At 39.4% G+C, this 22,126-nt stretch overlaps 3 protein-coding genes across 4 annotated transcripts; all 3 read left to right on the top strand.

The window, feature by feature from the left end:
* Window positions 1-1,578: 1,578 nt before the first annotated feature.
* Window positions 1,579-4,263, top strand: LOC115581246 (nuclear factor 7, brain-like). Its single transcript, XM_030416176.1, has 2 exons — window positions 1,579-1,813; window positions 2,123-4,263. The coding sequence occupies exon 2, from the start codon at window positions 2,432-2,434 to the stop codon at window positions 3,911-3,913; it is 1,482 nt and encodes a 493-aa protein (XP_030272036.1). The 5' UTR covers window positions 1,579-1,813; window positions 2,123-2,431; the 3' UTR covers window positions 3,914-4,263.
* Window positions 4,264-6,555: 2,292 nt separating this feature from the next.
* LOC115581197 (nuclear factor 7, brain-like) lies at window positions 6,556-10,204 on the top strand. The gene is made up of 2 exons (XM_030416105.1): window positions 6,556-7,757; window positions 8,062-10,204. The coding sequence occupies exon 2, from the start codon at window positions 8,377-8,379 to the stop codon at window positions 9,802-9,804; it is 1,428 nt and encodes a 475-aa protein (XP_030271965.1). The 5' UTR covers window positions 6,556-7,757; window positions 8,062-8,376; the 3' UTR covers window positions 9,805-10,204.
* Window positions 10,205-11,178: 974 nt separating this feature from the next.
* Window positions 11,179-22,024, top strand: LOC115582098 (uncharacterized). Of its 2 annotated transcripts, none has more exons than XM_030417838.1 (13): window positions 11,179-11,248; window positions 13,535-14,152; window positions 14,239-14,275; window positions 15,261-15,340; window positions 15,669-15,749; window positions 15,924-15,983; window positions 16,094-16,168; window positions 16,275-16,379; window positions 16,745-18,611; window positions 18,908-19,006; window positions 19,730-20,101; window positions 20,845-21,009; window positions 21,261-22,024. In XM_030417838.1, exons 2-13 carry the CDS (start codon window positions 13,586-13,588, stop codon window positions 21,545-21,547), a joined length of 3,795 nt encoding a protein of 1,264 aa, XP_030273698.1. In that variant the 5' UTR covers window positions 11,179-11,248; window positions 13,535-13,585; the 3' UTR covers window positions 21,548-22,024. The 2 variants fall into 2 exon arrangements, with proteins under 2 accessions (XP_030273698.1, XP_030273699.1); XM_030417839.1 differs by lacking the exon at window positions 11,179-11,248 and adding an exon at window positions 11,255-11,507.
* The last annotated feature ends 102 nt before the right edge of the window (window positions 22,025-22,126 follow it).

Consider the following 22,126-nt stretch of genomic DNA (forward strand, 5'->3'; position numbering starts at 1 on the left):
GTAAATCTGAGGTTAAGAGTGTCGTCTAGGGGATCAAATGTGCCAAGAGAGGTGGGACAGAGAGGGCGAAGGGAGGCATTTATTTCACATACACAACAGCATCAGGATCACTAGGGCAGGTATGGGGAACAGGAGAGAGGAAGTGGTGATAATGAGGTTAAGGCTAGGGAACTGTACACTGAATAAGTCACTTGAACTGGTAGGGAAGCATCAGACAGGACTGTGTGAGAGGTGTCAGGAAGAGGAGGAGTCGGTTGATCATGCACTTGTGAGGTGCAGGATATATGAGGCACAGAGAAAGGTGCTGAGGAATAGTCTGAGGGAGTTAGGGCTTCAAGAATCTAATTTAAAGGGAGTAATGGAAATGAGTGAGAGAGCGCGAGTCAGGGCAGTAGTGAAGTTCTTAAGGGACAGAGGGTTTTTTTTATAGAATAAGGTAGGTTAGGAATTGTGTAGCTATATAGGAAAAGTGTGTGTGTGTATGTGTGTTGTGTGTTGTGGTGTCGGCCTATTGTCTGGTCCACACGAGCAGAAGGGGACGGTAATGCACCTATTGCTGGATGCCAACTAAAAAAAAAAAGGAGAATTTCGTCAAGTCTGTTCTGTTCAGTTAACATTTCAGTTCTTGTTATATTGAGATGGTTATTTTTTGTTGACCTCTTTTATAGGCTTAATTAATAAGGTTTTTCGTAAAAGATTTCATTTGGGTAAATAAAACCCTATTTGTTGAATCGATATTACCGTCTCATCATTTCCTTACTGCTTGATCTCTGACAAGGTCACTGTTTGAAGCTAGAAAGGTGGCAGGGTCCGCCACATATGTACGAAGTAAAACTGAATGAAATCGTGTTGTCCTTTAAGGTCAGTTTGTTTATTCAGTCACAAAAACAAAGAGCTTGTTTATCTAAAATAAAATGTCTTCCCTAAAACTGCACAGTGCACCTTTAATCATAGTGATTAAGAGTGTGATATTTAGTGTAAACAAAGAAGACCTCTGATTCTGCAAAGAAACATTCAGCATTATTACCTGATGATCTCTGAAAAGAATGACTGAAATTATGTCATATGATCTGACATAAGTCTGTTAAACTGTGTTGTGACTGTAAACAAGATTCATATGACTTTTATGAACATATGACAGAGCAGATCTCACAAGGAAGAAAACGTAGCAAAGATCAGGCAATAAAACAGCTGCCACACAAACTCCAAAGACAGTGGGAGCTGTAGAGCAGTAAACCTGAGCACTGAACATAGAAAAGTTTCTGAAAATGTCTTTACTTATAGAAATATGTGAAAGCTGATATTATTCAATCAAACATGAATACATGCAGAGATACAAAGTTTATGTCAAACAGAAGAGATCAGAGGTCTTTTCATCAGCAGTGTTTCCGTCAGTTTATTTGTCTTTACTTTGACAAAATATATTTTGATTGTTATACATGAAACATCACAAACAACATCTTGATGAGATCAAACTCTTCACCTTCCTGTTGGTGTCTGAAACTTAAGATTTCTCACACTGGTCAGATCAGCACACAGAGAGAAACAGAGGTTTAAACATGTTTGGGTCCGGGATGAACTTGGAAGTCTTCCAGGTGCTGAAGGGCAGCTTGTGAAGTATCCTGTTCTATCTGCTGGTGATAAAATCAGATGGCTACCAGTACTGACTAACTTATAAAAGAGGTTGGTGACGTTGAAAGAAATTCTGACATTGTTGAACGGAGCCACGACGACTGCACACTGTGAGAGATCTCTACTGAACAATGAAAATTTCTGGGACTGAAAGAGTCAAATTGAAGAGAAACAAAAGTTGGTGAGTCTTTGATTTACAAACAGTTTGGGACAGAAGAAAAACATTTGAACTCGTTCTGTAATTTATTTACATGAATATTATTGTTATCTGCACAGGTTAATCATCAGCACTACCTCTTATCATTTTATGATGGATTTGATCAGATTTAAAAATCTGACATCCTGCTGAGAATGATCAGTCCTCACTGGAGGACTAAAGAAAAAAAGCTCTTCCTGTTTGTGGAGTTTCATGAGAGTTTGTATTCTTTGTTTTGTGAAACAAAACATGAGGTCATAAGTTTTTTTACATGAAACTTTTATCTTGTTACAGGATAACGACTTCCAGAACAAGGAAATTATGTTCTTCTGAGTCAAGAGAAAACAATAGTCAACTCTGAATGACATCCTGACAGCTCCACCTGCTGGTGACAACCTGACATGACAGCATTTATCATGATAATAATTTAATCTGTGACAGTGGTGAAAGACAATGAAATATATTTTGATGTTGTTGAACAGAGCTGAGACGCCATTACAGGGTGTGAGATCTCTGCTGTAAAACACATGTTGGAGAATTTGAAGCAACAAAGCGTAGAGACAGAAACTTGTTGAGTCCTGCTTAAAATAACTTCAGTAACAAATGGCTGAGAAAATTGCTCTTGTGGAAAGTTACCTGAGCTGCCATGTGTGTTCAGAGACTTTCAGAGATCCTGTGTCTCTGAGCTGTAACCACAGCTTCTGTTCAAGCTGCCTGAAAAAATCCTGGGAACAAGCTGAAAACAAAACCTGTCCCATTTGTAAAAGAAAATCCTCAAAAGATGATCTACCAATGAACTTTCAATTAAAGGAACTGGCTGACTCCTTTGCTGGGAGACAGAAATCTGGACCACCCGATACAGAAAAAGGAGAGGAGAATGTGGAGGTGTGTAGTAAACATCCAGAAGACACATTTCTCTTCTGTGAGGACGAGCAGAGAGCTGTGTGTCCTGTCTGTGAGTTTTCTCTCCACCAGAGTCACAAGGTGGTTCCTGTAGAACAAACTGTCAGTGAGCTGAAGGAGCAGCTGAAATCTGACTTAAAGTCTCTACAGGACAAGAGGAAGAAATACAAACAAGTGGAGAAAACATACAATGAAGTGATTCAACACTCCAAGAAGCAGCTGTTGTCCACAGAGAGGCAGATCAGAGCAGAGTTCAACAAGCTCCACCAGTTCCTGAAAGAGGAAGAGGAGTCCAGACTGGCAGCTCTGAGGGAGGAAGAGGAGCAGAAGGGGAAGACTGTCAGCAGAGAGATTAAGATGATTGAGGAGCAGCTCTCCTCTCTGTCAGACAGTATCTGTGCTGTTGAAGAAGAGCTGCAGAAACACAACGTGCCATTCCTCAGCAGCTATAAAGCCACTCAGACCAGAGCCAGAGTCCAGTGCTCACTGTCAGATCCACAGCTGGTCTCAGGAGCGCTGATAGATGTGGCCAAACACCTGGGCAACCTGTCCTTCAGAGTCTGGGAGAAGATGAAGGACCAGGTCCACTTCAGTCCTGTCATTCTGGACCCAAACACTGCACACCCCTGGCTCCATCTGTCAGATGATCTGACCAGTGTGAGATATGGAGACACAGACCAGCAGCTTCCTGACAATCCAGAGAGAAACAGTAGGTATTCCACTGTTTTTGGCTCTGAGGGCTTCAGCTCAGGGAAACACATCTGGGAGGTGGAGGTGGGAGATCATCCTAGCTGGACTGTTGGTTTGGTTAAAGAGTCAGTTGACAGGAAGGGAAAGAAATTTGCTTCCCCAGAATATGGAATGTGGTGTTTAGTGCATGGTGATCGAAAATACAAAAATAGTGCTGGTGAGACTGTCAGAGTGAAGAAGAGTCTCCAGAGGATCAGAGTCCAGCTGGACTATGACAGGGGGGAGGTGTCCTTCTCCGACCCTGAAGACATGACTCACATCTACACTCACAGAGACACTTTCACTGAGAAACTCTTTCCATGTTTTAGTATTGGAAAGGCTGGTGATGCTAAAACTGCTGATATCAAAATCTGTCAAACTGATATTTCCTGTGCTGTTCAGAAATATAGATTCATTGTTCCAACTTTTACCTTTAAGTATTCACCTCCATGATTGTTTGAGGTTTGTTGGACTCTAAACTCAACACCAGATCTTTTATTATGTCTGAAGCGGATCTGATCTGATCTGATGTTGAGGGTCACACATGTTTTAACTCACAATGTTGCAATGTGCACCTTTTTAAATTATTCAAGTTACATTTAAAAGGAAAAGTAAGACATCACTCTGACCTCAGTGTCTGTTTAGATAACATGAGAAACATCTGGGTAAATAATATCCTCCTGAGACCCAGGAAAAAAATAATGTTAATTTGTGTAAAAAAACAAAACATTTTGCATAGAAAAAAAAAAAGTTGTAAAATTTGAATAAATTTAAGTTTACAAGTCCACTGTAGTGGACAACATGATTTCCTTGTTCCATCTGTGGGAGGGCTGGGGGAGGTGACGCGTTTCTAGTGGCCATGAAGTGCACGCAGCAATTGATCCACGCCATTGTGTGCTGCTCCCCCACGTAGGAGCGCAGGCGGGCGGCACTATTGCCCAACGTCCTTCCCCTCATCTGAGCCAGCACCCTCTCGCAAGACAACATACAGAACAGATGGGATTATAGTATGTAGTTATTTTTTAAAACATTTGTGTAATTCATTCGTTTGTTTCAGTGTGAGCAACAGGGACGTGCACATGATCATAAAGGGGCAGGGGCTCAAAGTCAGAAAAGGCAGTATGTGGCCAATTTTTTTTTCAGGCCTTAATGACATAATATGTAGATTAATTAATGTGAAATTAATTTTAAAATTTACTTATAGAAAGCTAACTAAAGTCGCAGTAAACTCAATATCTGGAAGAAGTTTAAGATTGGAGGCAAGATAAACAGCCGACACGGACAGCTGTAATATTTGATTATTCTTATCTCTCATTAACAAGCAGTTAGCTTAACAAGTACAAATGGGCGCTTTTCTGAAATATGACTCAAAGCATGTTGAATAAGTGGAAGGTGACTTGTTAGCCCCCACAAGGAAGTTATGTTCATGGTTTTATAACTCACAAAGGTTCAAGTCGCTCCACTGTCACGTCTCATCTACGTGCGTGGTGGAGTTCTGGACGAGGCAGCGGCTTCTCTCTCTCTCTCAGAGACAGAGCGGAGCTGCAGCGGACAGAGAAGCGGCTTAATAGGCTCAACACACTCACAACACCATATTACATACGAAATACGTATGGTAGATAACCGTGGCGTTTTTATACCGTCGTTTATTTCACATCACTATGCACAACAGGAATTTATTTATTCATTAAAAAACACACACAAAAAGGGCACTTTATAATACGAGGCAAAAAGGGCAGGGGCTCAAGCACCCCTTGGACCTTATGTGTGCACGTGCCTGGTGAGCAACATGTATAGTTTGTGATTTACCTGTAGGTGAGCACAGCAGGAACCTGCCTCATGTACCCCTACTCCAGCTGAGAAAGAATGCTGTCAGCTTCTTTCCACACCAGCGGCATTCCAGGTACTCCGTGCACATGTAGTACCAGCCGTCGCAGTCCAGCACCTTGCGGACGGTCTTGTACACCCTGTCATCCTGTGGAAGAAGTACTCCGAGCTTGTAGTTTGAGTAAATTAAGCACTGAAATGAAAAATACTTTGTCAAGAGTAAAAGTCCTGCATCCAAAATCTTATCTAAGTAAACATACTTAATAATTAGCAGCACATTGTATTTAAATGATTCAATGTAAAAAATACTCATAATGCATTTCATCTCAATAAGAATGTTGCATTTAATATGAAATTATAACTGAAATGTTATTCCTGATATTCTATTGTAAGCAACACCTGAATTCCACGGAGCCCCGGACGTGGATGGGTTTTTTTTTTTATCTCGCACACGCCTCTTAATATCTCGCGCTTGCGAGATAGTAAGAGGTGGAGATGCTGGCAGTGTTGGTTGCGTTAAGATAGGTGGAAGAGTCTAGACATAACAAGGTAATGATTTGCTTAGATTTTTCATCAGTTCCGGCAAGCTTGAAATCATTTCATTCTAATAGCCGTCAAGACATTTTATATGAAGTTCTTTAGTCAGTTACAAGATTAGTGAATAGAGGAGGTCAGGTTAGATTTATGTGGGTACCAGTGCATGTAAGGGTGAGGGGGAATAAGAGGGCAGATGAGTTAGCAAAGAGGGCATTAAGGAAAGGACGAATAGTAATGGAAGTGAGGATCAGTAAGGCTGAGGTTAAGAGTGTCGTCTGGGGGATCAAATGTGGCAAGAGAGGTGGGACAGAGAGGGCGAAGGGAGGCATTTATTTCACATACACAACAGCATCAGGATCACTAGGGCAGGTATGGGGAACAGGAGAGAGGAAGTGGTGATAATGAGGTTAAGGCTAGGGAACTGTACACTGAATACATCACTTGAACTGGTAGGGAAGCATCAGACAGAATTGTGTGAGAGGTGTCAGGAGGAGGAGGGGTCGGTGGATCATACACTTATGAGGTGTAGGGTATACGAGGCACAAAGAGAGGTGCTGAGGAATAGTCTGAGGGAGTTAGGGCTTCAAGAAATTAATTGAAAGGGAGTAATGGAAATGGGTGAGAGAGCGCGAGTCAGGGCAGTAGTGAAGTTCTTAAGGGACAGAGGTTTTTTTTTATAGAATATAAGGTAGGTTAGGAATTGTGTAGCTATATAGGAAAAGTGTGTGTGTGTATGTGTGTCGTGGTGTCGGCCTATTGTCTGGTCCACACTCCAGAGCAGAAGGGACGGTAATGCACCTATTTCTGGATGCCAACTCCCTTCTCGTAAAAAACAAGAATTTCTTCAGGTCTGTTCTGTTCAGTTAACATCTCAGTTCTTTGTTGTTAAATTGAGTATGGTTATCTTTTGTTGACCTCTTTTATAGGCTGCCACATATATACAAAGAAAAACAGAACGAAATTGTGTTGTCCTCTAAGGCTAGTTAGTTTATTCAGTCACAAAAAACAAAGAGCTTGCTTATCTGAAATAAAATGTCTTCTCTAAAACTGCACAGTACGCCTTTAATCATAGTGATTAAGAGTGTGATATTTAGTGTGAACAAAGTAGACATCTGATTGATTCAGTAAAGAAACAGTCAGCATTATTACCTGATGATCTGAATGCCTGAAATTATGTCATATGACCTGACATAAGTCTGGTAAAACCCATACAGTTTTTAGTTTTAAGCATTGTGACCGTAAACAAGATTCATATGACTTTTATGAAAATATGACAGAGCAGAACTCATAAGGAAGAACATGTAACAGATCAGGCAACAGAACAGCTGCCACACAAACTCCAAAGACAGTGGGAGCTGTAGAGCAGTAAATCTGAGCACTGAACAAAGAAAAGTTTCTGAAAATGTCTTTACTTATAGAAATATGTGAAAGCTGATATTATTCAAACATGAATACATGCAGAGACACAAAGTTTATGATAATGTCAAACAGAAGAGATCAGAGGTCTTTTCATCAACAGTGTTTCCATCAGTTTATTTGTCTTTACTTTGAAAAAATACATGAAACATCACAAACAACTTCTTGATGAGATCAAACTCTTCACCTTCCTGTTGGTGTCTGAAACTTAAGATTTCTCACACTGGTCAGATCATCACACAGAGAGAAACAGAGGTTTAAACATGTTTGGGTCCAGGATGAACTTGGAAGTCTTCCAGGTGCTGAAGGGCAGCTTGTGAAGTATCCTGTTCTATCTGCTGGTGATAAAATCAGATGGCTACCAGTACTGACTAACTTATAAAAGAGGTTGGTGACGTTGAAAGAAATTCTGACATTGTTGAACGGAGCCACGACGACTGCACACTGTGAGAGATCTCTACTGAACAAGGAACATTTCTGGGACTGAAAGAGTCAAATTGAAGAGAAACAAAAGTTGGTGAGTCTTTGATTTACAAACAGTTTGGGACAGAAGAAAAACATTTGAACTCGTTCTGTAATTTATTCTTGAATATTATTGTTAGCTGCACAGGTTAATCATCAGCACTACCTCTTATCAGTTTATGATGGATTTGATCAGATTTAAAAATCTGACATCCTGCTGAGAATGATCAGTCCTCACTGGAGGACTAAAGAAAAAAAGCTCTTCCTGTTTGTGGTGTTTCATGAGAGTTTGTATTCTTTGTTTTGTGAAACAAAACATGAGGTCATAAGTTTTTTCACATACTTTTATTTTGTTGCAGGATAACGACTTGCAGAACAAGGAAATTATGTTCTTCTGAGTCCAGAGAGAAAAATATTCAACTCTGAATTACATCCTGACAGCTCCACCTGCTGGTGACAACCTGACATGACAGCATTTATTCATGGTAATAATTTAACGCTGTGACAGAGGTGAAAGAAAATGAAATATACATTTTGGCATAGTTGAACAGAGCTGAGACGCCATTACAGGCTGTGAGATCTCTGCTGGAAAACACACAATTGGAGTATTTAAAGCAGTAAAGAGAAGTGATAGAAACCTGATGAGTCCCTCACAAAAATAACTTCAGTAACAAATGGCTGAGAAAATTGCTCTTGTTGAAAGTTACCTGAGCTGCCATGTGTGTTCAGAGACTTTCAGAGATCCTGTGTCTCTGAGCTGCAACCACAGCTTCTGTTCAAGCTGCCTGAAAAAATCCTGGGAACAAGCTGAAAACAAAAACTGTCCCGTTTGTAAAAGGAAATCATCAAAGGTTGATCCAAATGTGAACTTTACTCTGAAGGAACTGGCTGACTCCTTTACTGGGAGACTGAACACTGGAACACCTGAGACAGATAAAGGAGAGAAGAAGGTGGAGGTGGTGTGTAGTAAACATCAAGAGGAGCCTAGGTTGTTCTGTGAGGACGAGCAGAGAGCTGTGTGTCCTATCTGTGAGTTTTCTCTCCACCAGAGTCACAAGGTGGTTCCTGTAGAACAAGCAGTCAGTGAGCTGAAGGAGCAGCTGAAATCTGACTTAAAGTCTCTACAGGACAAGAGGGACAAATACAAACAAGTGGAGGAAACATACAATGAAGTTATTGAACACTCCAAGAAGCAGCTGTTGTCCACAGAGAGGCAGATCAGAGCAGAGTTCAACAAGCTCCACCAGTTCCTGAAAGAGGAAGAGGAGTCCGGACTGGCAGCTCTGAGGGAGGAAGAGGAGCAGAAGGGGAAGACTGTCAGCAGAGAGATGAAGATGATTGAGGAGCAGCTCTCCTCTCTGTCAGACAGTATCTGTGCTGTTGAAGAAGAGCTGCAGAAACACAACGTGCCATTCCTCAGCAGTTATAAAGCCACTCAGACCAGAGCCAGAGTCCAGTGCTCACTGTCAGATCCACAGCTGGTCTCAGGAGCGCTGATAGATGTGGCCAAACACCTGGGCAACCTGTCCTTCAGAGTCTGGGAGAAGATGAAGGACCAGGTCCACTTCAGTCCTGTCATTCTGGACCCAAACACTGCAAACCCCTGTCTCCATCTGTCTGATGATCTGACCAGTGTGAGAAATGGAGACACAGACCAGCAGCTTCCTGACAATCCAGAGAGAAGCAGTGGGTATAACAATGTTTTTGGTTCTGAGGGCTTCAGCTCAGGGAAACACAGCTGGGAGGTGGAGGTGGGAGATCATCCTAGCTGGACTGTTGGTTTGGCTAAAGAGTCAGCTGACAGGAAGGGAGAGAGATTTGCTTCACCAAAATATGGAATGTGGTGTTTAGTGCATGGTGATCAAAAATACACTAATGGTGCTGGTGAGACTGTCAGAGTGAAGAAGAGTCTCCAGAGGATCAGAGTCCAGCTGGACTATGACAGGGGGGAGGTGTCCTTCTACGACCCTGAAGACATGACTCACATCTACACTCACAGAGACACTTTCACTGAGAAACTCTTCCCATATTTCAATATTGGAAATGCTGGTGATGCTGAAACTGCTGAAATCAAAATCTGTCAGACTGATATTTCTCTGTGATGTTCAGGAATGTAAATTAAATGTTCCAACATTTACATTCTAAATGTTGAATCATGATTGTTTGAGGTTTATTAGACATCACTCATCATTTAACCTGGATCTTTTTTTCTTTTATGTCTAAAGCAGACTTGATTGGATGTTGGATTGGATTGGATTCAGAAGTTCTTAGTCATTTTTGAATCACATATAAATCTTTACTCTGACCTCAGTGACTGTCTATATTAAATAAATCAGGGTAGATATGGTTAAAGAAGATTATAAATGCATGAACTGTATTTTCTATCTGGTCTATCAAGTTTTATACAACTGTAAATCAATTATTTTAGATCATAAATTATTTCCTGGTCAGCAGCATCTTGTCTTTAATCAGATCTCAATATAAACTGTATCTTTGTGTGTCTGTGTGTGTGTTTGTGTGTTTGTGTCCTCAAAACAGAAACAGTTGGAAATGGTATATAAAAGATGGATAAACTTTAAACTCCCACACATTCACTGCAGGATTATATCCCCTAAAAAATAATTATAATTTAAAACAATTTCCTGAAGAAACATATAATAAATGTAATATATAAACTGTGTAAAGTGAAGTTGTGTTGTGATGGTCCTCAGCTCTGTTACAGACAGCCTCATTGAAGAGAGGAAGTACTGAGGCTTGTACAGACACAGACATTATTTGCTCTGAAGGAGAATTCAGATTGTCACTAAAGATTTGCTTCTTTAAACATGCTCACATGTGCTCACATGTGCATGATGTCATCAACATTTTTGAATGTACAGTATGTATACAGGATTTGACTGCATGGACATATTCTTCTTCCTGTAAACGCCACAAGATGGAAACAAAGAAGACAATTTTGTTTACAGCCTGCTCATTTTGAACTGTAAACATTTTATTTCTACTTTCTGCTGCACAGTGCAGCAAAGAACTGTTATTTTATTTGTTTATTTGTTGTTAATATTATAATCATCTCAACTACTATATATGGGGATAAACTAAAATCTGGTGATCCTACATACAAAAAAAAATTAATTGAATAAACTGAATGATACTTTTGTTATTTTTCTACATTTTCTGTGATAAAATGTCTGAAAAAGACACTAGCTTTGAATGACTTTTAATCCATTCCCACAAAGAGGCAGTTCAACTTTATGAAAAGCCTGTATATACATATTTTTAAATAAAACAGTTATCTAGGAATTGGCTTCATTTATTACTTTTTATTTATTACTTATTATTATTTCAAGTATTTTCAAAAAATGGCTTTAAATAAATAACTTTGCACCTTCTTTTTCTCTATAACACTCAACAAACTTGATTTAATCACATCTTTAGAAGGTGGTGTACGTGAAGCCGCTCTTATTATGGAAAATCAAGCGGAAGTCTTATGTTGGCAGAGCCACGAGGTAAACAAACTGTCGTCACTACTTCCGGTGTTGTTCACAGGTATTGTACAGAGGTTCAAACATTTGACTGAAAGTTATATGTCTTTTCCATAGATAAGTCATACTTAAGTCTGGTCATTTTTTAGACGTTTTCAGTTTAAGGACGTTTTTACAGCCAAGCCTGCTAACAGCTAATCGGTGTAGCTGCGCTAACGTTAGCCAGAGAACTGAAGCCACACTGCTAAGCTAGCTTAGATACATTTTGTCGATTTGCAGACAAGCGCAGCGATTTAGCTAGCTATAGCTGCCTGTTCCCTACAGTAAGTACAAATGTATGGTTATTTCAGGAATGGTTATTTTGAGTTAATTACGTTTCTTAACGAATCATGCGGATACATTAATATACATTGTACTGGTGTACAAGAAATTGTCATCTTATACCTAGGAAATAAAACGTAACGTCAGCTGCGTGACTACAAGAGGTGTGTGATAAAATGTGTATGTAATCATGTGGTTGACAGGCCCTGTAATAGCAAAGCACTTAAACCAGTCACACTTTTATTTTCTAAACGAACATGTGACATGTCCCCCTACACTCTAAAATATAAATTACTTCACTGTGGAGAAGGATGTGCAGTCTGGCACTGGACGGCTGCTTTCACACTAGTATGTTGAAGAAGGACAGTTTAAATCTGTGTTTTGCCACCTATGCTTAACTAAAGGACAGAATAAAGCCTTTTCATTTAAGAACCGAAAAATCTTTGCACATTCATAGATTATATATACTTTTTTAAAGATGCAGAAGGACAAGTCATTTTGAGAATGTTCAAACAGAATACTGAAAATACTTACAATTATTAGCGCACACAAATTTTATTACAAAGCTGGCTGTTCGCTTTATTTAGATACAGCATAAGGCTTCTCACAAATGGTACCAGAGTTAAAGCAGTGCTCTGATGATTTCAAGCAGAAATTCCACATTCCATGATCAATTATGAGGATGTGCTGCTTTTCTTTGTCTTGATGGTAGTGAATTGAGTAGTAGAACGTCTCTGGTATCGTAGCATTTTGGACTGTAGAAAAAGCTATTTGAAGATATCTCTTTAAGGGGTACTGGAATATTGGCATTTTTCACTATTTTCTGTCAGGTTAGTTCAAACTATAATTCAAATAATCAGTAGAAATGACCGAAGTCCTAAATAGTACTGCAGCAGCTGACTGGAGGAATAAATAAATGAAATGTATTAAACTGTTGCATAGCTATTGGTCTGTGGTGTTACTGTAGTTTGGACATGGGTTGGTGAAAGGCAGTCATCATCTGGCAAACTTTCTGATCGCGAATGTCTTACAGTAAAAGAGATCTTTTGGTTTTAGACTCATCGTAGGACAAATCCAACAGTCTGGGAGTTTTTATCATGGATACTTTCAGTGTATTATGACAAATACATTTAATGTACTAACTGAGGAAAGATTTGTCAGATTTATTGCTAATAGGCCTGCAAACAATTATTATTTTCCACAGTTCTTCAATGATTAATCAATTAAAAAGTTTAGTTAAGAAAATATCATAAAATTGTGAAATTATTGCTAATCATGATTTCCAAGACCACACAGTGAAATCTTATGTCACCTTCCTTTGTCCAACAGTCTGAAACCCAAAGACTCTTTATTTGCTAACATGAATGACATAATGACAATCAAAAGATTGACATGATTGTCATTCATGTTTTTCATTCATAATTTATAATTATAATATTAAAGTAATAATTTATAGTAATATTAAAAGCAACTATTAATCATCAAAATAGTTGCCAGATAATTGTGTTTTATTCAACTAGTTGTTGCAGCTCTTATCTTTAATATTTTGGAATTTATCTTTACAATCTATATTTTTATTTAGCCTTCCTTGTAAACCTACGAGTAAAGTGTCCATCGCCTTTCTTATTTTCTGCTTACCTACCGATAATATCCTTTCCAGCTCATTTCAATCAATTTCTTTCTCTATCATGTCTTCACTGAGTTGAATATCATAAACCTCCTATCTCACTTATTTTATTTTACTCAAGGTTGAAGGAAAACTGCAATAAATTCAGATGGATTCTTTAAAATGAAGGGCCACAATTGCCAGCCATGACAATGTTAGATGGTAATGTCATCACCTCATGAGTCTATGTGTGCGTGTTTGTGTGATCACGTGTCATCATGGCAAATTGTGGTCCTGGAATCACCTTTTCTTGTGGGAGCTACCATAGAAGCTGGTGTTCATAGTGAGTCTGTCAGTATTTATTAGAAATGCAAACACATTGTGACCCTGATGATCAATTTGGCATGTTTTTTGCTCCACTAGGCCTTCTAAATGAAGGAGACTCCAAGCAACACGCTCTGATGATTATGTAGAATGATGGACAACCTGGCAGCAAATAAGAACAACGTACCCTGTCAATCATGGGCGGGCCAGAATGGCTGGTCCACAGTTTCAACTCAAGGATCCCTCTTCAGTCCTCTTCCCAGCTCTCAGCATCTCAGCCTGGACTTGTCCTCTAGCCAAAGACCCTCCTGCGACCACCTGCAGGCATCCATCCACAGCTGTATGAGGGACATCAGCACCTTACAGTCCACTCATCGCACTGCCATGTATGAAACATCTCACAGTAGCAGCAATTCCTCATCCATCGCACTGTTTGCCAACAGTGCTATCCCGAGTTCCTCCCACGGTATTTCCTTTGCTCAGCAAAACCCTCACACGTCATCAATGCTGCTACCTACAAACCAAGGAAAACATGTACCCCCACCATCTCTTCCCCAAACAAACCAAGCTCCACAGCCCTGCAGGCCCCAACAGCTACCACATCTCTCAACCCAAGGCCATTACAAAGCGTCATTTCAACCTCCATTCACCGATCAGGGTTTACCAAGCGGACTTCAAGATCTGCCCCTTAGCCTGCCGTTATGTGGACAACAACAAGTGAGTACATCTCAAGATACTTCTGAAGGAGCAAATGTGAAGTTTATGTCTAGAAAACTCACAGTCGTGCTTCATCTTCTCCTCAGGTGCAGCTTCATTGGATACCTTCATCACACTGCAGGGGTGAGTACTGCTTGTAATACCTTTGTGGTTTGTGGCATCTTTATCGTGTACTGGAGGATGAAAAGCCTCATTATTGTGGTAACACATGTTGGGTTTGATGGATCAATATAAATGAGCGATGCCCAAAGTTCTGTTAATTGACTGACTGCACCACATGTGACTCTATCCACTATTTTGACATTTTTACTAATAATTAGGGATTCTACAAATGTTAAGAGAATGTTTTAGCCTACAAAAAATAAAAAGGCATACCAAGGGATTTATGTTTGTTTGTTTTTTAGTTCCTACCAAAAACATCTGGTGGGCTTTTGGCCTGCTGGCATCGGTATCCCTGATTTGGTAAAACACATTGTGTTTGTAACTTAAGCTGGTTTGTTCCTGATCCTTGTTAACTGGATTCTCCAAACTGATATTCATATGTGAATTTGACAGTTTTTGCAACCAGTTTTATCATTATTTTTTTTTACTTCACTTGAATTTTTAAGTCCATTTGATATCTCATTTTGAATATCTGATTTTATTATGTTTGCATCAAGTATATATATTTAATTCTTTAAATAAAGTTTTTACATTAAACAACCACAACTTGATTAAACAAGGGAATTAAGAACACATGAATTCAGTAAAATATGAAAATGCTACAAAATAAGTGGTATTTTAAATCAGTTGAGATTACACCTTACTATGAGGTATTCATGTATGCGCTCCTAAAATTCATCTTAACTTTTTATTAAAATCTTTTGATGGTCACAGAGGTGAGTCACATTTCAGTAACAGAGAAAAAACATTTATTTGCACATACAGTTTCAGCCAATCAGATTATGTCTGGACAGGTAACAAGTAGGATCATTACAAAAATATATCAAACTATCTCACGATACAGATTAGTCACTTATTCAGACAGGCACTGCAGTTCAGATAGCAGAAGTATTGAATGTTGCCTACAATTTCCTCACATTGTTGAACTTAATCGTCTTTTCCTCAGGAGCTGCTAACAAGTCTGTCCCTGATGCAGCAGCTCATCCTAACGAAGAGCCATTGCAGGGGAGGGACATTACTCCACCGGTGAGGAAATTAGCAGCACATAAAATACATACTGAAGAAAGTTCTGTTGTTTGATGGTCTATTTTTTCTTTTTCTTTTTTTTTTAACATTGAAGAAAAAATGTATTGCATTTTTTTTCTTCTTTCCACTTGATGACATCTAGTTTTTTGTTCCCACAGAAGTTGAGTATACACGCTGCAAGTCATGTTGAAACTAGTATCTATCAAATGAAAGTTACCTGTTAGATACCAATATGTGGACATTCCCAGTAGAGTTTCATAGTAGATCATTACTTAAAGATTACACCTTCAGATTTGCAATATTTTTTTTTGCATTTATCTGCTTTCAGGCGAACAGTGACATACGGCGTTCGGTGCTTTTACATCAGCGTGCACAACTACTTGAACAACTTGCAGAGCTGAATAAACATGTAAGTGTGTTTTAATTAAAAAGTCAGTATTATTTTAGATAGTTTCTACATAGTGCTACTGTATAATTATATAGAACTAAAATGATAAATTGCTTAAATCCCGGTTATGGATAAGATTAGACACAAGTCCACACAGTTGCTCTCTGTTGACATCTCTTCTATCTGCCTGTTAAGCTGGAATCAATACCTCCAGATGACAGCAGTGATGGGCAGACACCACACGCAGCTGTTCGGGTACGTTAAGATTTTTAGATTCTGCAGTTCTTTTTGCAATTGATAAAGTCCAACAATTCATTTCTACAATATGTGTAAAAATATTATACTGTCGTTGTCGTCACTTTTAGTCTCTTCCACCAACGGATGACTTGTCCCAATATGAACAAAATAAGACCAGTGATGTACAGCAGGTTCAGCCAAAGGTAGCTCCACATTAATTTATTATGCAAACATGAATAACGGCTCCTTTCATAGGTCCATTTATGCTATAATTTACTGAGGCTATATTTTCACTTTTCTGTTTTTCAGTCACAGTCACAACTTTCAGAAGATTGTTCATCACCTGCATCCTATGATGAACAGAATGAGACCTTTGATACACCAGATGATCCAATGTCAGAGGCAGAATCAGTGGTAGTTACCACTATTTTTTCTGTTTGTTTCTTTAATCCTTAACAAATGGCACATTTACATATTCTTAGTGGTAGTGTCAAGCAAGTAATCATTTTAGAGTGTGTGATGTATCTGAACATAACCTGTAGTCAGTTTTGGGTATGTTCTCTTGGCTATGTTAAGTTGTATTTTTTGGTTACGACCTGTATACATTAGCGCCCGATCACACTAAGCTACGCTGCTAGAAATTGAATAGAAATTAGATGAATTATACTTTTTTTTTAATCTCTCAAATTAAATGTGGTGAGTTAGCATAGAGATATTTGTTTCTTTGTGAAAAAAATAATATTACATAGAAGACTTCTTTTTTTTTTTTTTTTTTCCAGAAAAAGGAAAACGCCTCAGCTGAGGATGACAGTGATCATGATTACATTCCTGAAAGTAATGGGGACTTCTCTGATTTCCAATCTGACAGTAGCTCTTCAGATGAATCCAGTCACAGCAAGCCCTCCACCCCCACGGACGAAAGACCCTCTGTCCCAGAGAAAACACAAGGCAAATCAGGAGGTTCTTTGATTGAGGCCAAAAGTGTCAGTCTGTCAATACGTCCAGCTAATCTGAAGAAATCCTCTCAAACTGTAGTGTTGCCCTGTAAGACTACTAGCGAACAACGTTATTATGACAGGAGGAATTATTGTGTGTTCTGCTCTAAGCCATTATCCAAAATGTCACGACATTTTATGCAGGCCCACAGTGACAAAAAAGAGGTTGCAGCTGCTTTTCAGTATCCCATAAAATCCAGAGAAAGACAAAAGATATGGAACAGACTAATAAATCAAGGAAACTTTGCTCACAATAAAAAGGTCTTGAAAACTGGGAAGGGCCAGCTTGCCGTCAGAAAAAGACCAAATTACGCTAGACAAGCCAGAGACTTTCTTCACTGCCTTTACTGTCGAGGCCTTTATATGAAGAATGCCTTGTTCCGACACATAAAGTTGTGCCCAGAGAGAGTGAAGAATGGAAATGAATCAGGGGTCGGAAGAACACGTATTGCAGTACGCTGTGCGCTTGAAGCTTCAGACGACCTTGGCATAACCGATGGTTTTAAAAGCATTCTCACCAAGATGACTTACAATGATGTGACACAAACTATCATGGATGACAAGGTTCTCTTGCAGTTTGGTGAGATGTTGTTCAACCATTACGGATCTGACGAGAAGAAGCACGAATATATAAGACAAAACCTTCGTCAGATGGCAAGACTTGTACTCGAAGCTCAAAAAATAACCCCTCTTAAGAAACTGGAAGACTTCTTTCTCCCTTCAAGCTTCCCACATGTGGTGTCTGCAGTGAATGTGCTGGCAGGCTACGATCCAGCAAACAAAAGGTACCGCATTCCCTCCCTTGCCATCAAGATTGGCTACCACCTACAAAAGACCTGTGTCATAGTCAAGGATAATGCAGTTGAGAGTGGTAATGAAAGTTTGGCAGAATCTGCACAGAACTTTCTCTCAGTTTACCAAAAAAAATGGAACAAGCTCGTTTCTTCAGGTGCATTGTCAACACTGAGAGAAACGAAATCAAACACTGAGAAGAAGGTGCCCTTGGCTGAAGATGTAAAGCTCCTGAGTTGCCACATGGAGAAGGTTCATCTTCTTGCTGAGAATAAACTCAGAGACAGTCCGTCCGCAGAGAACTACACTGCTCTGGCCAAGGTAGTACTCGCTCGCACAATAATTTTCAACAGGAGAAAAGGCTCAGATGTATCGTCGCTGAAACTAAAGGATTTCATGTCGCGAAAGCAGTCAGAGTTGCATGCTGGCATGGAGTTCTCGGTATCACAGTTGGAAAAAACCATGTGTGGGTTCTTCCCTAGAGTTGACATACGGGGAAATTGTGGAAGGATGTTGCCTATTTTACTAAAACCAACATTTGTGTCTGCAATGGAGCTTTTAGTAGAAGTACGCGAGACATGTGGAGTCCTGAGTGACAATCCCTTCCTGTTTGGCCGACCACAGGCAATGTGTTACTACAACGGTTCAGATTGCCTTCAAAAATATGTCAGAGAATGTGCAGTTAAAGACCCAGAGGGGCTGACGGTTCCAAAGATCAGGCAGCATTATGCAACAATGGTACAGCTGATAACCCTGGATGAAAATGAGGCCGAGCAAATTTTAGGCCCTAATAATCAAATCAGAGCGCTGCGACAGAACGGCAGCATGCAGCTGGAAGACATCGGAATAGACTTCGAAGGTAAGAATTTTTCATTTGTTTTAGATGATTCTGATGTGAATGAAGTTTTACATAGTTTGATATTGATGAAGGTTTTATAAAGGTTGTCAGTCTGTTGTTAAACCAACAAACGGTGGCACATGATAACCAGAAAATCAACAAAGATACTGAACCCAAAACTTATCTTACTGCAATATTGTGGCTCACTCACTCTCTGGCCTTTTTTGCAATAATATAAGTGTGAGTTTGGGTAAATGTGTATGAGTATGTAGATTGGATATATAAAGGAAGACATTCTCTTTTTGTCTTCAATGCAGAGGGGTTACAACCTGCAAGAGGACAACAAGGTGGATCATGGAATCGCCATCAGCATCCCAGCGCACGCCATGCCAATTCAGGCAAAAAGTGTAGAAATGGTGATTATCAACAATCATGCTAACTTTTTTCCTTTTTTTTTTTTTAAAGTGGAGACTACTTTGGCTGAAATTGTTTTAATCAGAAATCTGCATATGGGAATTAATTTAAAACTTTTTCACAAGTACTTTGATCAAAACATCTGAATTGAATACCGGACATTGTGTTCACAGCCTTCTGCATCAAAAGGTGTGTCACACATTGCAAAATCATTTATGCTGTTCACGGAGTGGGGCCGTAATGACAGTATGATCTGTCTTGAACAAACATTTATGCTGGGCTCATATGATACATTTTTTTTTTTTAACTAATCAATTAAACACATAAGGAGAAACTTCACAGATGCAAGATTTTACTCTGTTTTAAATCATGTCAGCAGTAGTTTGATAGCTAACATCAGCCTCAAGGGTTAGGTGGCAACACCATCTGCTGCTTTAGGATGTCATGTTTGAAATGATCAGGTTAGCCTGATAAGTCTGCCAGCAGTTGGTGAGGTTTAATACTGGATCTGTAAACACTACCAGAGAACATCCGTGCTGACCAAAACCCGAGAGCAGATTTTTCCTCCAATTGTCGTGAGATGTGAATAAAGAATAATTGGGACCAAAACTCTATTTGAACCTTAAGATAAAGACATTTCACTATTTTATCTTAAATAATCTTAAGGGTTTTGGTTTTTTTTTTAGTAATGGCAAAAGTTCACTTTTTTCCCTTTTACCCTACAGGCGCCCAGATCAGCGGCAAACATAAATGGCAGGAAGCAGAGGTTCTCGCTGTTGAGAGACACATGATGCGCTTCATTAAAGGACACAAGGTCCCTCAGAAAGACGACTGCATTCAGTGTCTGGAGGCTGAGCCAGAAGCACTGAGGACCCGTTCATGGAGAGGTGTGAAGGACTACGTCAGAAACAGGATAACTTCCCTAAAACATGATAAAAAATGTGGCTCCAAGGACACTGAAGCGCGGACATCAAAAAAGACCAAGAAGCATGAAAGGAAGACTCCACAGCTGATGAACCTGGGTGGAAGTGATCAAGTCCGACAACTGCGGCAGAACAACTGCATGCAGCAGGACAACGTTGAAATGGACTGTAATGGTAAGATTTTTTCTTTAAATTTTCCCCTTGAGCAACCCCTTTCATACAAAATTAACTTTAAGTCATACATCATAGTTTTGAGATTAGCATTGCGAAAAACCTCTTGAATGGACTTCAAAACATGACCTCTATTGAATAATTTGCATTGGTCACCTAATCTAGTATCATCAGTGTCACATGAGTGCTGTGAAGTTTTAAATTCATAAATCTAACGCTCTAACAAAACGGACAAATCCAGAGTCTGTGGCTCTCGGAGGTCTTGAATGAACACATTCAGTCATTTCAGAAGGCCTGAAAAAAAGGATTGGATGACTTTTCAGTTGGATGCGTTCAAAATCTAGCTCTATCCATCTAATCTATCTAGCTCCTGCTGGTTTGTCCAAGATTAACCCAAGCAGAAATATAATTTAATGACTCAAGATCTTGAGGGCAAACCGTCAGCACAGCGCCAAATGTTGTAACACAGACCTTTCTGGGTGAAAAGAACAGAGGGTGACTACTATCCTGAGAGGCCACTGATTAAATTGTTAGCATTTAGTGTATCAATCATGCATATGGCAGAATGGTCACCACAAAATAGCTTTGAGCAAGAATTGAACCTTGTCTGTTCTTGCCTTGCTGCACTGCAGCTCACTTATTTCTCAGGGTTTTCTGAAGTTATATAAGTTGTTGTGTGTGAATTCGTTTGGATACTGTATGTAAATAAGAAATTTGAAAGAAGAATTTCTCCTTTGGTCTTGCAGAGAGATTTACACCTGCCAGAGGACAACAAGCTGCATCATGGGACCACAGTCAGCATGCAGGTGCACACTATGGCCAAGCAGAGTTTTATCATGAACAAGGACATGGAGCAACAACACGGGCCAGCAAGTCTGCACCTCGAAAATCTGTCAACTCACGCAAAAAAGGTAGAAATGGTGACATTAACAGCCATTCTATATATTTTGTTATTTTTGTTAATTAAACAAACTTATGTTCGATAAACAATACAGTTGTCATTTGAAAGATTTAAATGTCTATTATATTTTATAGCAGAACAGAAATGTAAAGGCTGGGTAAAGAAATGGAGCACTGTGCGATTAAAGAAATTAAATTTAGATTTTTAAATTTTTTGTATTTGTGACGGCACAAGTTCACTCTTTTCCCTTTTACCCTACAGGAGCCCAAAATAGCGGTGTACATAAATGGCAGGAAGCAGAGGTTCTCGCTGTTGAGAGACACATGATGCGCTTCATTAAAGGACACAAGGTCCCTCAGAAAGACGACTGCATTCAGTGTCTTGAGGCTGAGCCAGAAGCACTGAGGACCCGTTCATGGAAAGGTGTGAAGGATTACGTCAGAAACAGGATAACTTCCCTTAAAAGACAAAAAGGAAGTTCCAAAGCTAAGTCCACAAACAGTAACTGGTCTGGCCAAGTGGAATCCCAGTCTTATTGGACCAATTGAAAGTGACGAGAAGAGAGCGTGACATACAACAAAGGTTGCTTCTGAATCGAACTGTGGAGTTGTAGTTCAGGCACTGTGGAACCACAGCAGAGTGTTGGGCATTTTCACCACTTGAAGTTGTGATATTTTGTCAAAGGCAAAATCTATTTTTGTGCAACTTTTCCGTTTTGCAACATTGTTAGTGTTTCAGTCCATTAAGATTGCGTGTTATGTTTTGTAGTTGTTCTGCTATTTGCACAGTATATCTTTCACCAGTTCATTTTATCAAGTTCATTTGGAAAGAGACAGCTCGTATATACTGGCAAATTCTGTGCAGATTTTAGCTAGATGATTGCTAATTAGGTTTTTTTGCAAGTTGTCTTCTGTGACCAAGTTATCCATTATGCTGTATTTCATACTCTGTTTGGTACACTGCTATTCTATAATTTGTTGGATTTTGTATAACAACTTACCACCAATAAAGTGCCCAGAATAACATTCTTTGAATTTCTCTGTGAACAATTGCAAAGGTTACCTGTATCCCACTCATAAAATTATGTAGCAGTACTCATGGTATTTCAGTTATTTGTTCAACCCGTC

The sequence above is a fragment of the Sparus aurata genome, chromosome 5 (assembly GCF_900880675.1).
Source record: "Sparus aurata chromosome 5, fSpaAur1.1, whole genome shotgun sequence".
Classification (NCBI taxonomy): Eukaryota; Metazoa; Chordata; class Actinopteri; order Spariformes; family Sparidae; genus Sparus; species Sparus aurata.

Bases quoted from the DNA above. Each gene is read 5' to 3' on its own strand.
- LOC115581246 (XM_030416176.1), top strand. From the start codon at position 2,432: ATGGCTGAGAAAATTGCTCTTGTGGAAAGTTACCTGAGCTGCCATGTG.
- LOC115581197 (XM_030416105.1), top strand. From the start codon at position 8,377: ATGGCTGAGAAAATTGCTCTTGTTGAAAGTTACCTGAGCTGCCATGTG.
- LOC115582098 (XM_030417838.1), top strand. From the start codon at position 13,586: ATGATGGACAACCTGGCAGCAAATAAGAACAACGTACCCTGTCAATCA. The intron at 15,984-16,093 runs GTACGTTAAGAT...CGTCACTTTTAG, and splicing joins CACCACACGCAGCTGTTCGG to TCTCTTCCACCAACGGATGA. The intron at 20,102-20,844 runs GTAAGATTTTTT...TTGGTCTTGCAG, and splicing joins CGTTGAAATGGACTGTAATG to AGAGATTTACACCTGCCAGA.